The sequence below is a fragment of the Phoca vitulina genome, unplaced genomic scaffold, assembly GCF_004348235.1.
Source record: "Phoca vitulina isolate PV1807 unplaced genomic scaffold, GSC_HSeal_1.0 scaffold23, whole genome shotgun sequence".
NCBI lineage: Eukaryota > Metazoa > Chordata > Mammalia > Carnivora > Phocidae > Phoca > Phoca vitulina.
Window position 1 is genome coordinate 2,856,131 of NW_022589726.1, and position 14,480 is coordinate 2,870,610.

A 14,480-nucleotide genomic window follows, 5' to 3' on the forward strand; every position below is an offset into this window, starting at 1 on the left:
AAGAAAAATACAGTATCATGTGAGAACTGTTAAAACGGGAGGGTCTTGCCAAGTAGACTCTAAAGAGAGTGCTGAGAAACGAAGTGAAAAGCCTTCCTGGATGAGTCAAAGAAGGCTTCAGAAAGAAGGTGATGATGTCCCCCCTTCAGGAATAATAGGGGCTTTTCCAACAGATGGGTAAAGCCACTGAAGCCTGATACACATAACTCCCTCTCCATGGAGAACTCCAACAAGTTAGTATGGTCAATGCCAGAGATGAGACTACAAAGATAGGCAAAGGCTGAATAAATCAAAAAAAGTACTAGAGTTCCCTGTCTAGATGTATGGACTTTACTTTGTGGGTCTTAATAAAACCTGTTCCAGGACACAGGAATGTATAAATGTATACTAAAGTTAGATGTATTTGAGAAATGCAGCATATTGCTTTGTATTCCCTTTGTACATTCCTAACACACATTAGCACACTAAGATTCTGCCAAAAGAAAAGCTAACTGCATCTATACAACCATTTCCCAAACATATTTGACCTCTTTTTCCCTAGAGAAATGCCTAATTCATCCTAGGGAATAAATGTTAAGAAAAATAATACTGTTGATGAGGAGAATCACTGAAGGATTTTAAAGCAGTGGGGAAGTATAAGATATTTTAAGAGAATGACTCCGGGATAGGAAGGGAGGTTAGACTGAAAAGGACAGGACTAGACCTGCAGACAGAAGGCTATTACAAAGTTGAAGAGAAAAACAAAAAGGGCCTGAACCAAGTCCACAAAGACAGAAAAGAGAAAAGAAAATCCAGAGTATTTGAAGAGGAAATATCAAAATACAGTTGACATATTTAAAAAAGGAACAGAGAGCCAAGTCCAAAGCTATGCAGGGACAGTCACAGTTAGGTGTCTCTACATAAAAGAAAGTACAGAGAAGTAAGGTAAAACATATAAAAAGCTAGGATGGTGAATTATTACTGATGGAGAAGGAGCCTAGATTTCAGGAAGGACTTTCTGCTGAATGCACACCAAGGAAATTTAGAATTAAGAAAAAGCCAATGAATTTAGTAATTAACTAAGGAATCCACAGATAGACACAAATGGCAGAGCTGAGATCAAATCCAGGAATGCCTTCCTTCAAAACCCAAACTACACTAAAGATATTTTAGATATTTTATTAAATGAAACAAAGATTACATAGAAAAGGGTATAAAATAAATGGCAAAATAACAAAAGAAATCTTGGAAAATGAGAAGACCAAATACATGTTTTGACAATAAATGTGAACAAAGGACTTCTCCCACTCATTATAGCACAGGAGCTAAGAATATGAACTTTGATGGGTACCTGGGTGGCTCCGTCTGTTGGGCGTCTGACTCTTGATTTCAGCTTAGGTCATGATCTCAGGGTTGTGAGGAGGCTTTGGGCTCCACGCTGTGTGTGGAGCCTGCTTAAGATTCTCTCTCTCTCCCTTTCCCTCTCCCCGTCCCACTCTCACACACACTCTCTCTCAAAAAAATTAAAATTAAAATTAAAAAAAATATATATGTATCAACTTTGATTCAGAACTTTGGATTTGAATCTCAGCTTTGCCCCTTATTAGTTGTATAATCTACTTGAACTCAACCATTTCCATGGTTTCAATATGAATGCTATACAAAGAAACTAAAAATCTAAATCCTATCCAAATATTTAATAGGTAGGTCAACTTAAATGCCTCTCCTCTCTCAAATATATTTAAAATTAAACTGATCTTCCTTCCGAAACTGGCCTTCCATTCCAACTTTAGTATTTTGATCACATTCTCCAAGTCACTGAGGTTTAGAATCTTAGAAATATCATCATTGAATATTCTTCCTCCCCTGACATTCCATATTCCAAAAAAATCCTACCAAGACTTGTCTTCACATTTCTTCTGGAATTCTCTGATGACCAATCTCATATTATTATAATACCTTTGGTCTCACTTCACACTCTAGTCGACATGCCTTATTATCTTCCTAAAGCCTCCATGATTAAAAAAAAAAAAACTTACCATAACTCATTGAAGGATTCTAATAAGGTATCATTTTTAATAAGTTTGCTTGAACTACATCCCTGCTGGTAGCTAGATAACCTTTTTGTCATGAGATTTGTGGGGATTTCTCAGTAGAGAGGAATGAATTAGAGCTGATAAAGCTCCATCATTTCCTTTTCCTCCATCATCTCCTTGGAAACTTACCACCACTTTCCCACGGTGAGTTTAAGGGACAGTCTTAAGTCTCCTACAGAATCATGGATATACAATTTTATGGAAAGATGCTCATCAGTGTCGATTATAAAAGAAAAAAGAAATAACCTAAGTGTCCCTCAATAGGCAATTTTTAAAAGGTACACAAATATAGCCCATCCATACAGTGAAACTCTATACTTTCATTTCTACTACTATTGCTATACTAGCTAACAGTTACTGAATGCTTACCTTCCATCAAGTACCGTGCTGAGCACTTTTTATAATATCATTCACAAGCTTCTCCTTTTTAAAAGTTAGGGAACCCTAATCTACAAGCAAAAATCTCTAAGTGTTATCTCTGTATGCAAGGACCTAAACAATTGTCCACATCTATCCTCCTAAAATAGCTTCCAGTATTTCTCCACTTACTCTCCAACTTGGTTTATATACATACCTCCAATTCTGCTTATTCTTAAAATTCCCCTCTAATTTGGATGTATTCTCTTCTCTGTTTGAATCCCATCTATCCAAGTTCAGTTCATGACCCATACTCTTCTTCCTTGAATTTTTTAGCTTTCTCATATCACCCATACAACCCACACTGACTTTCTCTATCCTGAAGAATTACAGGGAACCTAATCTTTAATATACAGCATATACTTCCTTGCTTATATCCTAAGTTATCTTTTCGTTGAGTGTAAGTCTTCTGTCAACTTGATTACCTATTTTTATTTAACATGTTCATGATGCTTACAATGAAATGGGCAGTATTCTAAAAGCTTTTCAATATTAACTCATTTAATTGTCATAATACTCGGAGTAAGATATAATTATCCAAATATTACAGATGTGGAAACTTAGACACAGGAAGGGTATCTTGCCCAGCGTCACACAGTAAATGACATAGTGGGATTTGAAATCCAAGCAGTCTGGCTCCAGACACGACTCATAACCACTATGCTGTGGTATCTCCCACACTGAGATCTGAAATAATTCTTCTCTTGTGGAGAAAGCAGGAGTGCTGACACAGAAATATCGTTATTGTAGATAAACATATCTACAATAACAGGTAAATTGGTGCAGGTAAAACTCAATTTATGTAAGAGATGTGCTCCTAAAAGTTTCCTTATAAACCAAATTATTTTAACTCAAATATCTGATATATTATCCAAGGATCCCACGGAATCTTTTTTTTTCTCCTTCATAATGAAATACTTAAGTCCCACTATATGGAAAGATTCCTAGTATAATATAAATTGTCCCATTTTATATGTATTCTAAGACTTTAATATGTTACAATAGTTTCTTAAAGAACAAATATGTTTTAAAAACAAATACAATTATATGTGAGAGTAAAGCTGAAAGATTTTATGTAATATCAAGATAGTAGTAAACAATCAAAAGGCTGGCATTTGTCTTATCTTTTTTAACCACCTCCATGAGGCATACTTAATTTGGATAGACAACTGAGATACCACTTGCAGTTATACGTAATCTGGGGCAGGGGCTCTTAATTGTTACATGGGAGTGAGAGTGAGAGGGAGGAGTGATCACTGACTTCACTGAGAATCTGATGAGAGCCATGAACTGATTTAGTCCCAAGAAAACTGCTCATATGCACATACCAAAAACAGTTTCACACACTTACCCAAGAGATTTATAAATCCCTGACAACTCTCAGTGAAGAATTCCCAGTCTAGAAAGGGGAGGGGAAAGTGGCATGACAGTATCAATTTAAAAGGTTCTAGAAATATAGGAAGAAAAAAAATAGTACATCCTGTGTGTTAAAGACCGTGCTGGACTTTCTCATTTAATCTTTGTAACAACCCTGTGAAGTAGCTAATTAGCCCCTTTTTACAGTTGTGAACCTGAGATTTAAAGAAATACAGTGACTCACTCAAGGTCAGACAACTCTGTTAGGTTCTGCAGTGGGTAAAAGATTGTTTGACTCCACAGTGCTTTTTCCATTGCACAAAGCTGTTTATTCTAGAACACATTCTTAACCTGGCACTCCTCCACATGGACACCAAGTGTTCCTGGATACCAGCTCAACTCCCAAAAATATATTCTCAGGGTAGGCACAAAGTAATGAAGATCAGAGCAATGGTAGATCTCCCACCTTATTCCTCTGAACCCTGAGTTACAGCACCACTACTTATAATTCCAATGACTTCATCTTCCAAACTTTAGAGGTATTAACAAATCAATAATCTCATTAGCTGAGGCCAACATCTGTCATTTGCACATGATGCTTATTTACCCAACATCTTATCCAAAAGCATAGTGGATACTTTTTAAAAATATCTATTAAAAAAATAATTATAGGAAAGAATAAGAAAAAATGTATCTGCCAAATGAAAGTCTTTTTCATAATTTGTTAATCAATTTTTTTGTATTTGTTGTTAGCCAGATCCACTTGCTGTGCTTGCTAACCACTGGCAAAACAATATACCTAAAGCAGCAAAGTAAATGAATTATAGACAAAAACTTTTCTGTTTTTATCTAATATCTTTTAAGTTTAACAGATTTTCATTAATAAGTGTGTGTCTGGGTGTATACATAAAAAATAAACACTGACATTATTTTTGCTATAATCACTAACATTGTTTCACACTTAAGTATTTAAAGTATCTATTACTACTTCATTAAAACATGAAAGGAGTTAGGTAATTTATAAATTAGTCCTCTGTAGAAAGGCAATAAAAATTAGCTATTGGAAAACTAAACTAGATTGCTACAATGGCAATCATATCACAATATACAAATATAACAAATTTACATATTATATACCTTACATTTACACAATGTCGTATGTCAAATATATTTCAATAAAAAAAAGAAAGAAAATGGAGTGCTTGAATACTCCAACATTTCTTGTCCTTAGTTTCTATAAAGTACAAGGATTATAATCAGTTTAGAGTTCAAATAAATACTTTGAAAATAAGAGTCAAAAAGTTACTTTTGAGGAGTAGCTCAAAACCCAAAGCAGAAAATGGCAATCAGGCATGGAATACTTATATATTAGGAATTTAAAACAATTCAGAAAAACTCTTTTCTTAAAAAAAAAAAATCATCCATCCTTCCATACGAGGGGTGTGTGGAGATTTCAACTACTGTATTTTATAATGATGTGAATGAATGGACTGTTCAACACTGATGTGACTTCAGGAACTACTTGGAAGATATTTCAGGGATTCAAAACACTAATCTTACAAATAAGGAAACCAAGATTCCTAGACCAGAGACTATGATGCCAAGTATAAAAGCAACTGCTAGAACCTGAATGCCAACTGTTGCTCAGGAGGTTAAGGTGCATAGGGGGGAAAAGTAGTAGACTTAGCTTAAGAAAAAATGGTACACCATTACTATTTATGCGACCTTGGAAATTTAATACAAATCTTAGTTTCCTCATTTGCCAAACTATCAGGATATTATCTGCCCAGCCAATCTTAGAACACTGCTTTGCTAATCAAATGACAGCCACCTACCCCAGACTACAGAAGGCATATAGGTGGGATTCCAGTTAGAAATCTAAAAGGGAAGATGACTGATGGTTCTGATTATAAACAATGTTACTTTTTATATAAGAGACTAGTGGAAAGTGATAGAGAGCACTTAAATTAAGAGTGCATGATCTTAGAACACCTTCATATGAGGCGGAAAAATGGCATACAACTGAAGAAAATAAAATTATCACCCAAGAGCACAGACATAAAGAGACATATGATAAAGATGGTTATGATCAAAATGGCACAAACATTTCAGAATAAAATCAAGAAAGCTAACTGATGGTTAAAGTACTTTACTCATCTTTATATTTCCCAACTATTATAATGTTTGATATTTAACAGGTATGAAATAAACAATCACTGAATTTAATTGCTTATGTAATCACGTAAGAGAGCGTGGGGACTCTATATAAGATTAAGTTTCCTGGGCTAGGTAAAGGATCTTGAGTTTTTAGAGAGCTTACCTACAAGATTACTTCATAATTATTAGTAACCTAGGAGAAGCTCTGCAAAAAGAGAGCAGTACTAAAACATCAAAGCATGCCCAATGTCACAATTTTCAAGAGGGAAGTTAATTTCCCGCAATGTCAATCCCAGTCAAAACTCAAAAATGGATAATAAACACATATATATGTGTACAGTAATAATAAATTTATATTTATATGCAAATAATGCATTTACAAACTTTACATATGTATAATTATATATAAAAGTATAAGCAATTTTAAAATTGGACAGCATGGGTTCTCAAAATAATCCATGTGAAATTAATCCCATTACCTTTTTGACTGAGTCACTATGAAGGAAACCAACAGACTAAGCATCATCTATTCATTCAACAGCAAACATTTATTGAAAAACATGTGCCAGGCACTGTGATAGGAGGTTTACCTATGATGGCTCTCTATTTAACCAACATAAAAATCCGGTAACTAAAGCTGGCTCATTCAGTAAGCATGCAACTCTTGATCCCTGGGGTTCTAAGTTTGAGCCACATGTTGGGTGTAGAGATTACTTAAAAATAAAATCTTAAAAAAAATTCTGTAAGATCCTCCCATTTTATAGATCAAGAGCCAGCTTACAAACATTAGAATAACCTGCCAAGATCATGATGGCTATGAAGTAGAAGCCAAAATGCAAAACCAAGTCTAACTTCAAAGTCCTGTCTCTTTTTACCACATCATATGGCCTCCTAATGCAGAAACAGTGTATCTTGTCTTCTGCAAGCATTTGACAAAGCATCTTATGATATCCCCTGTGGGCAAGACTGATGTAGTTAGAGCTAGATTTATAATGCTGGAAAAACCATTTTCATTAAAGGCTTTGTGTCCATAGGAGTCAATTTCAAGCTGTCTTCTGTTTTCATTATCATTAATAGGTACAACACTCCATTGTTTCTCACTCAAGAAGACAGACTATGGCCCATGCATAATCTGAAAAAGCCCCACCCTAAGATTCTGGACATCTAAAGAAAAATATACCTCGGGTCATGCATCACTGGACAATAATGAGACCTGCTGCAGAGCTTTGTACTTGGCCATCTGTCTCCCTTTTTCAGTCTTTATTAATGCCTGAGGAGAACACTGAAAACAATCTTAGCAAATTTTCAGGTGACAAAGTTAAAATGAGTAGCTAATCTGGACAGTAAGGAACATACCTTCTTCTTCTTTGCATGTCCAGAACCCAACCAAGTGCCTGACCCACAGGTCATGTTTCTTGAATTATAAAATCAAACTTAAAAGGACATCAACAGGCTTTAACCACTGGAGTAAATCTATCAAAGTCAATTTTAATGGGTCAAATATATTAGGGACAAAAATACAACTATAAAATCAAAGAAAAAAGAATGTGAGGGATGTAATGCCTTTTTTTTTTTTTTGGAAGCAAGACTAAGACAGTAAGCCCTATATTAATCAATGTAACAGCTGTCCACAAACTCATAGAATCTTTTCTATTTCAGTGTTGGAAAAGGATTCTCAATAGGAAAGGGAACTGTACTTTGCTCAGTTCAAACCACACTTGGAATCATTTCTACAGCTCAAAGAATCACATTTTAAAGAGGACAATGATTAAATGATAAGTGTCTAGAAAAGATGTCAAAATAGTGAAATGATTTAGAATGATGTCATAGGAGATTCCTTTTGAGGAACCAGAGCTGTTTACCCAATAGACAAGACCAAGAGGTGTGATAGCTATATTCAACTATCAGAAGGGATGTCCTGTGTGACCAAGATTCAGAAGACAGAACTGGAACTGGAAACAAGGAAAGAGATTTTGGCTTTATACACAGAAAAACTTATTGGAAATTAAAACTGTCCAAAATGAAGTGGGCCATCTGAGGACATTGTGAGTTTTCCACTTTCTATACCAGTTCATCTTACCTCTAAGAGGAGATGAGACAAAAGTGGACAATCACTTGACCGAAATATTAAACAAAAGACTGAAACAGTGAACCATAAACTACTTTAGGTTCTGCTCGGTCTTATAACTCTTTGAAATAAGAATGCAAGAAAGTGTACTTTGCAAAACACAAAGTATGTTACAAAGATAGGTAGTAGGTAGTTTTGACAGAAAAGAGACTCTTCATGTCTTATCTTCTAATCCATAATCTCCTCCCCATTTGGAAATTAAAAGCATATCTGGTTATGTTTTATGGGTCACAATTCTCTAAAAAAAATTAAAAGATAAACTGATATATAAGGGAGAGCAGATACAATGTTGCTTCCATACATTGGTATGCAACAAAATCCTCAGTTCTGTAATATAATCCAGACACTGTGATGACAGTCATATAAATATTAAAATCAGGACTGGTACGTTTTTGATACTGAAAATCTACCATAACTTCATCCTCTCCAGTGTAGGTTGCAGTAGTTTCTAATATTTAAAAATCTTTAGCCTGTTTTTAGCTTCAAATAATGAAGGTGTAATTTTTAGGTTGAAGGACTAAATTATCTTAAAAGGGGGGGCTCAATTACAATGATTTTCTCTTTTATATTAAATCTGTAGCACAAAGGTAACCATTAAAGGGGTAGTTTACCAATATCCAGAGGCAGTGTGATTTACTTGCTCAAAATCTTAAGTCAGACCTGCGTTCAAATTTCAGCTTGGGCACCATGCATGACTTGTGGCAATGTGACTGCCAGCAAATTACTCAACTTAACCAAGCCTGTTTCCTTGCCTGCAAAATGGGGCTAATAAAACTATCTACCTCATAGGCTGTTATAAGAATTAAATGACAGAAGAAAAATAAAGTACTCAGCACAGTAAGAACTCGCTAAAGGCTAGCTATTATTACTTTACCTAAATGAATTTCTAAATTCCAAATAATCATAGGCATTTACCCTACAAATTTCCCTGATTCACTAGCAAAACTCAACAATAACTATTAAAATTGTGTAAGTGCTCTTGTTCAAGGATGTAAGAAAAAAAGGAGGTTCCTCATATTCATTTTTTCAGATATTATGCTTTACCTAAGAGAAGTAAAAACAGGAATAAAAATAGAATATGGAATTAGAGCATCTTTGTGAATTCTAGACTCAGTAGTTTAATGTCACAACAATTAGAGGAGATTATGCATTCTATTAAATAGTGTCAATGTTCTTACACACTACACAGTCACTAAGATCTATTGTGCAATTTGGGCCAGCAATAAAAATGGAGAGATTCCAATAGACCAAGTCTTAAGTGATTTTATGTATACTTGTCCTGACAACCCTATAAACTAGATACTATCATTATGGCCATTTCAACAAAGAAACCTAGGCACAGACAGGATAATTAACTTCCCCAAGATCACACAGCTAGTTAAATAGATGGAGATGGGATATGAACCTCAACAATCAGGCTCAAAAGTCCACTCGATTTTACTACCTGTAACTAAATTGATCAAGTCAGTTTAGTTGGATATTTTTCTTCTAACACGTGCAAACTGATTTCTTTGGGAGAGGGAGGAGACTACATCTGCCTCAAAGGGCTGAGTTCACTCCCAATCAATGATTACACTTTAACACTTTTCCAGCTAACCATAAGATAACTGCAGAAGAAAGCCGGCCCTACACTACAAGCAAAGAAAATAAGTAGCAGCAGCAACTAAACTGTTAGTTTGGGAGACCAACTGTTGGCGAGTAGTCACATGACGCATGTGGATCGACCGACCTCACAGAATGATCGTCCCATAAGTTAGACCCACGCAGGCAGCAATGAACCTGCGTAACCCATAACGGGCAAGCGGTCATTTCAAAAATCCTCCACAAATGACTGTTTTGCCTATCAGCACGTTACTCGAAGACAGGACAAAATGGAACTTGCGTAAACACTTAGTCATCAGTAAGCGCTGAAGTTACAAATCACCTAGTTCGCAAAATCAAATCCGCAGCTAAGTTCCTAAATCCGAAAGAAAGAAAAAGGGCTGACAGTCGGTGACTGTAGTAGGGTGAAGGCACCTAGGGCCCAAGCGGAAGTGAATCATGGGGAAAACTAGCCAAGCGATATGGGGGACTCCACGATATGCGCAGCCACACAGGGGACTTTTGAGGGACCTTCCGCTCCCTTCCCAAAAGCCTGCCCTAATGTCTACAGGATGCCCCGACCCCGCATGTCCCTAGGGCGAATTCAGAAAGGCAATTCGACGACGGAGGTGACAGGCCTGAGATTTGTAAGCCCAGATCCAGAGGACCATGGTAGCAAAGTCCTCACAGCCCCGGAGGAGTAGGGGCCCCAAGGCTCCACCTTCCGCTCCCTGGGGCCCGCACCTGCAGAGTGGTGATGTGCTTGTCGTTGAACTTGTTCTCGCAGTAGCGCAGCACCAGCGACGTCTTCCCCACGCAGCCTTCCCCCAGCAGTACCACCTTGAATGAGTAGGCTCTGCCCGCCGCCGCCCCGCCGCTGCTGCCGGCCGCAGCCATCCCGTTTCCCGGCCGCCCGAGCCCTAGAGCTGCGCCGAGCACCCCACAGCAGCCGCAGCGCCTTCACAGCCGCGGCCGGCGCAGGCCCCTCCGCACCGACCCGCCAACCCCAGGCACTGTCTCTATTCCCGCCTCCGGGCGAAGCCTGGAAGGGCAGAGGGAAGTCCGAGAATGAAGGGCCCCCGCCACCACGTCAGGCACCCGAGGAAAGGCGAAGAGCACTCCCTCTCCGCCTCCCTCTAATGGCGTCTCCTTCCTCCTACGTCACACTTCGGGTCACGTGACCGCCGCGGTCGCGGGCGGCCCCTGGGACTCGGCCTAGGAGAACGTGCCTGGACGTGGGTGGGGCTTCTGGGGCCTCTTCCTGGGGTGGAGTTGGCTGTGAGTGGAGCTCCTCCGCGCAGTCTCCGGCGGAGCCTGGCTGCTTGCGGGCCACCGCCACCCTGCAGTTGGTGGAAACCTGCGGGATTAAGGAAAGGATAATTTGAGGTAAACCCAGTTCTGGTGGAATGTGGAAGGGCAGAACGTTACGTTCTTGTCCAGGGAATGTTCACCAGGCTAATGACCTCTCACACCCGGGGTCGCTGTAAGGCAAATCAGCCAAGGTGCCCTTCAATCTCTCGACATTCTCTGTGGGATCCCAAATCATAGCTTTTGAACTTCCTTCAGTTCCCCAGACCGTCAGGTCTCCCCCTCATCTTCCAGGTCTCAGCTTAAACCAGAAAGGCTTGCCTCACCACCCATCCATCTTCTCTTTGTCTCTCCCTCTCTTCCCCTACCCCTCAAGTTAAGTATTTCATGACACTAGTATACATACCTTCCTTAGCAGCACTTCACGGAAATCACTACGCTGAATACACTCTCAGGACGCTATAGATTTAAGGACAAGAACTGTGTAAGACTTGCCCAGCTTTGAATTTCTAAGTCCCAAGTTCCAAGCTCGTAATAGGCATTCTATAAATATTTGGGAATGAATGAATGAACGATACATCTTAAGCCATTATGTCTTTGCTCCCCTGTTTTTCTGTCTTCCATGAAGCTTCTGACATTCCTTGTTGATTCCACCATGAGAGGCCTGGCTTGTTTGATGATTGTTTATCTTTCTTGATCTGCTTCCCCTTCTTTTATGAAATACACTCTTCCAAGAAACCATAGTGGTGTTTCTGAAATTTTACAACTAGAAATCTGGTGTCAGCCAAGCAAACATATTCTTTTTCATCAGACTCCTTTACCACTTCAAACCCGGTAGTTCATTCATTCATTCAACAAATATTTGAAAGTGCCAGCCACCTGCCAGGCACTGTACTGAACAACAGACAATGTCTCTGTCATCAAGAGCTTACACTTCAGGGGCACCTGGCTGGCTCAGTTGGTAGAGAATGCAAATCTTGATCTTGGGGTTGTGAGTTCAAGCCCCACGTTGGGCGTAGAGATGGCTTAAAAATAAAATCTTTAAATTTTTTATTTTATTTATTTATTTGACAGAGAGAGAGAGCACAAGCAGGGGGAGCAGTAGGCAGAGGGAGAGGGAGAAGCAGACTCCCTGCTGAGCAGAGAGCACGATGTGGGACTCGATCCCAGGACCCTGGGATCACGACCTGAGCCGAAGGCAGATGCTTAACTGACTGAGCCACCCAGGTGCCCCTTAAAAAAATATTAAAAAAAAAAAAAGCTTACATTTTAGCAGGAGAAGACAGAAACAGTCAATTACACAATGAATGCTTTCATCTTGATAAGCAGTTCAGAGTATTTTGCAAAGGTATATCAGGACCCAACTGGTTTTCCATACCAGAGAAGCAGTCCCAGAGATTGTTGCCTTTGATTAGGAGTAACCTAGGCCAGAAGGGAGAAGCGCTTTGCAAGTAGAACAGGATGTCCAACAGCCTTGACGTAGGAAGGAACATCTAAGGTTGAGCAACTGAAAGTGTGATAAGAATGCAGAGAGGAAAAGAGCTCTAAATGAGACTGGCAAGGAAGCCAGGGGCCAATCTGAAAGGGCCTTTCAGCAAATGAAGCATTTTAATCAAGGGGCTGACATAATCGGATTTAACTTTTAAAGAAAATTACTCAGCCTATAATTTGAAAAATGGATTGGACGAGGATAACACTAATCTGATGTGCTCTCCTCTGGGGGTTAGAACTGTGTCTGTCACATTTTTTAAATCTCTAGACCTTGGAATGTAGTGCCTAACTAACATTTATTAATTACAACAAGTAAACAAATAAAGCTAAGCCTATAAAATACTGAGGTTTGAGAAATGCTCTTGGACATATGGGGCTTTGTTAAATAGAATTATCAAAGCATTTTCCATTTTAAGCATCTAATAAGAGTAATTAACAATAGAAAGAAAAATAGTTATCATCTGTGAGCTTCCTATAAACTAAACCCATTTGTGGGCACATGGGTGGCTCATTAAATTAAGCGTGGAACTCTTGATTTGGGCTCAGATTATGATCTCACGGTGGTGAGATTGAGCCCCTGTTGGGCTCAGCACTCAGCAGGGTGTCTGCTTGAGATTGTCTCCCTCTCCCTCTGACCTCTCCTCCCGCCTTGAGCTCTCTTAAGTAAATAAATAAATCTTAAACACATACACACATACACACTAAACCCATTTGTTCCTTTATTTGCTCATTCAGCAACCTTTGTGGAGTGCCAGGCAAGATGTCTCTGCCTTCATGGGGCTTGTATTTTAGTGTGTGAGGCAACACAGAAACAATTACAATAATGTGTCGTGGCCATGTTTGATGCCAACCTGGCATCCACACCTCCTTCTTTTTTCCATCAGAATCTGGTCATTGCTCAGGTATCCGCTACTCCTGTGCAGCCCATGTATCCCTAGCTTCTAGTTGGCTCTTTCTCTGTGGTTCTTTCCAGCTTTTAGAGGCAACCATTCACGCATCTGAAGCAACTGTTCAGATGCTTCTGGCTGGCAAACAATACTGAGCTGTAATTGTAAGCACCAGCCACAAAGGGGCACAAGCAGCTCTATGAAATTTATCAGGTTGGTCAGAGTACACTCAACACCTTAACTCTGAAGTGTCTCCACGTGAAAAAGTAGGAAACCATTGGGAGATTTTCTTCTAAGTTATAGAAAACACAAGAATATTCCGAGAGATGTGTGGTCTAGAGGAAGAGAGGAAGGGATGGTTTCCAAGCTATTTAACCTTAAGATGACAATAATAAAGTGTCTCCAAAAAAAATAGTGTCTCAAGAAACTTAACATATTTTTGTCAAAGAAGGAATTTAAGCCAAACTTTGAGATTCTCAGAATTTACTAATTTCTACTAAAAATATATAATCTCTACTGTTAAAAAGTGAGAACAAGAAGCCACTTTGTTTACTTGTGATGTGTATTTATATTTACATTTATAAATTGTATTTTGAAATAACCAGAGCATGAATTTGTATCAGATGGAAGTGTATGTTTGACATGATTGGCAATAGAATTGTGTACCAGCAATTTCTAAATTACTGAAAAGTTTCAGTTGAGAATATTAGCAGTCTCATTGAGTCAGGCCAGTACCCTTGCTTCTTAAAACTAGATGTCAGTAGTGATACGGAGCTGGAAATTCTTGTTACTTGTCCACTTAAACTAGGCCTGAATGACTACACGTTTCCATTTTCTTGAGAAATAAATCAGTGTAGTGATGGAAAAGCCTCTTAACAGAGAAATTGTTTTGTTCTGGTGAAATAATTTGGTTGAGAACTCTTATGGGATGTAAGATCTATGATTTTGGAGAGCTTTTCGATAGCTGTGGATGCTCCAATGGGAAGTCTGTGAGGACATAGATATTGAGGATTATAGCATTCAGTACCACTTGCTTGAGTGCTTTATCCTATTGGCCACCCACTCCTGCTTGGTAAGGTG

At 38.6% G+C, this 14,480-nt stretch overlaps 1 protein-coding gene across 1 annotated transcript in view; it reads right to left on the reverse strand.

The window, feature by feature from the left end:
* RAB21 (RAB21, member RAS oncogene family) overlaps window positions 1-10,880 on the reverse strand; it is a 35,025-nt gene extending 24,145 nt beyond the window's left edge. The window contains exon 1 of the mRNA XM_032420461.1: window positions 10,459-10,880. Coding sequence (XP_032276352.1) covers window positions 10,459-10,611 — 153 coding nt within the window. The 5' untranslated portion in view covers window positions 10,612-10,880. The remainder of the gene's footprint in view (window positions 1-10,458) is intronic.
* Window positions 10,881-14,480: the final 3,600 nt, after the last annotated feature.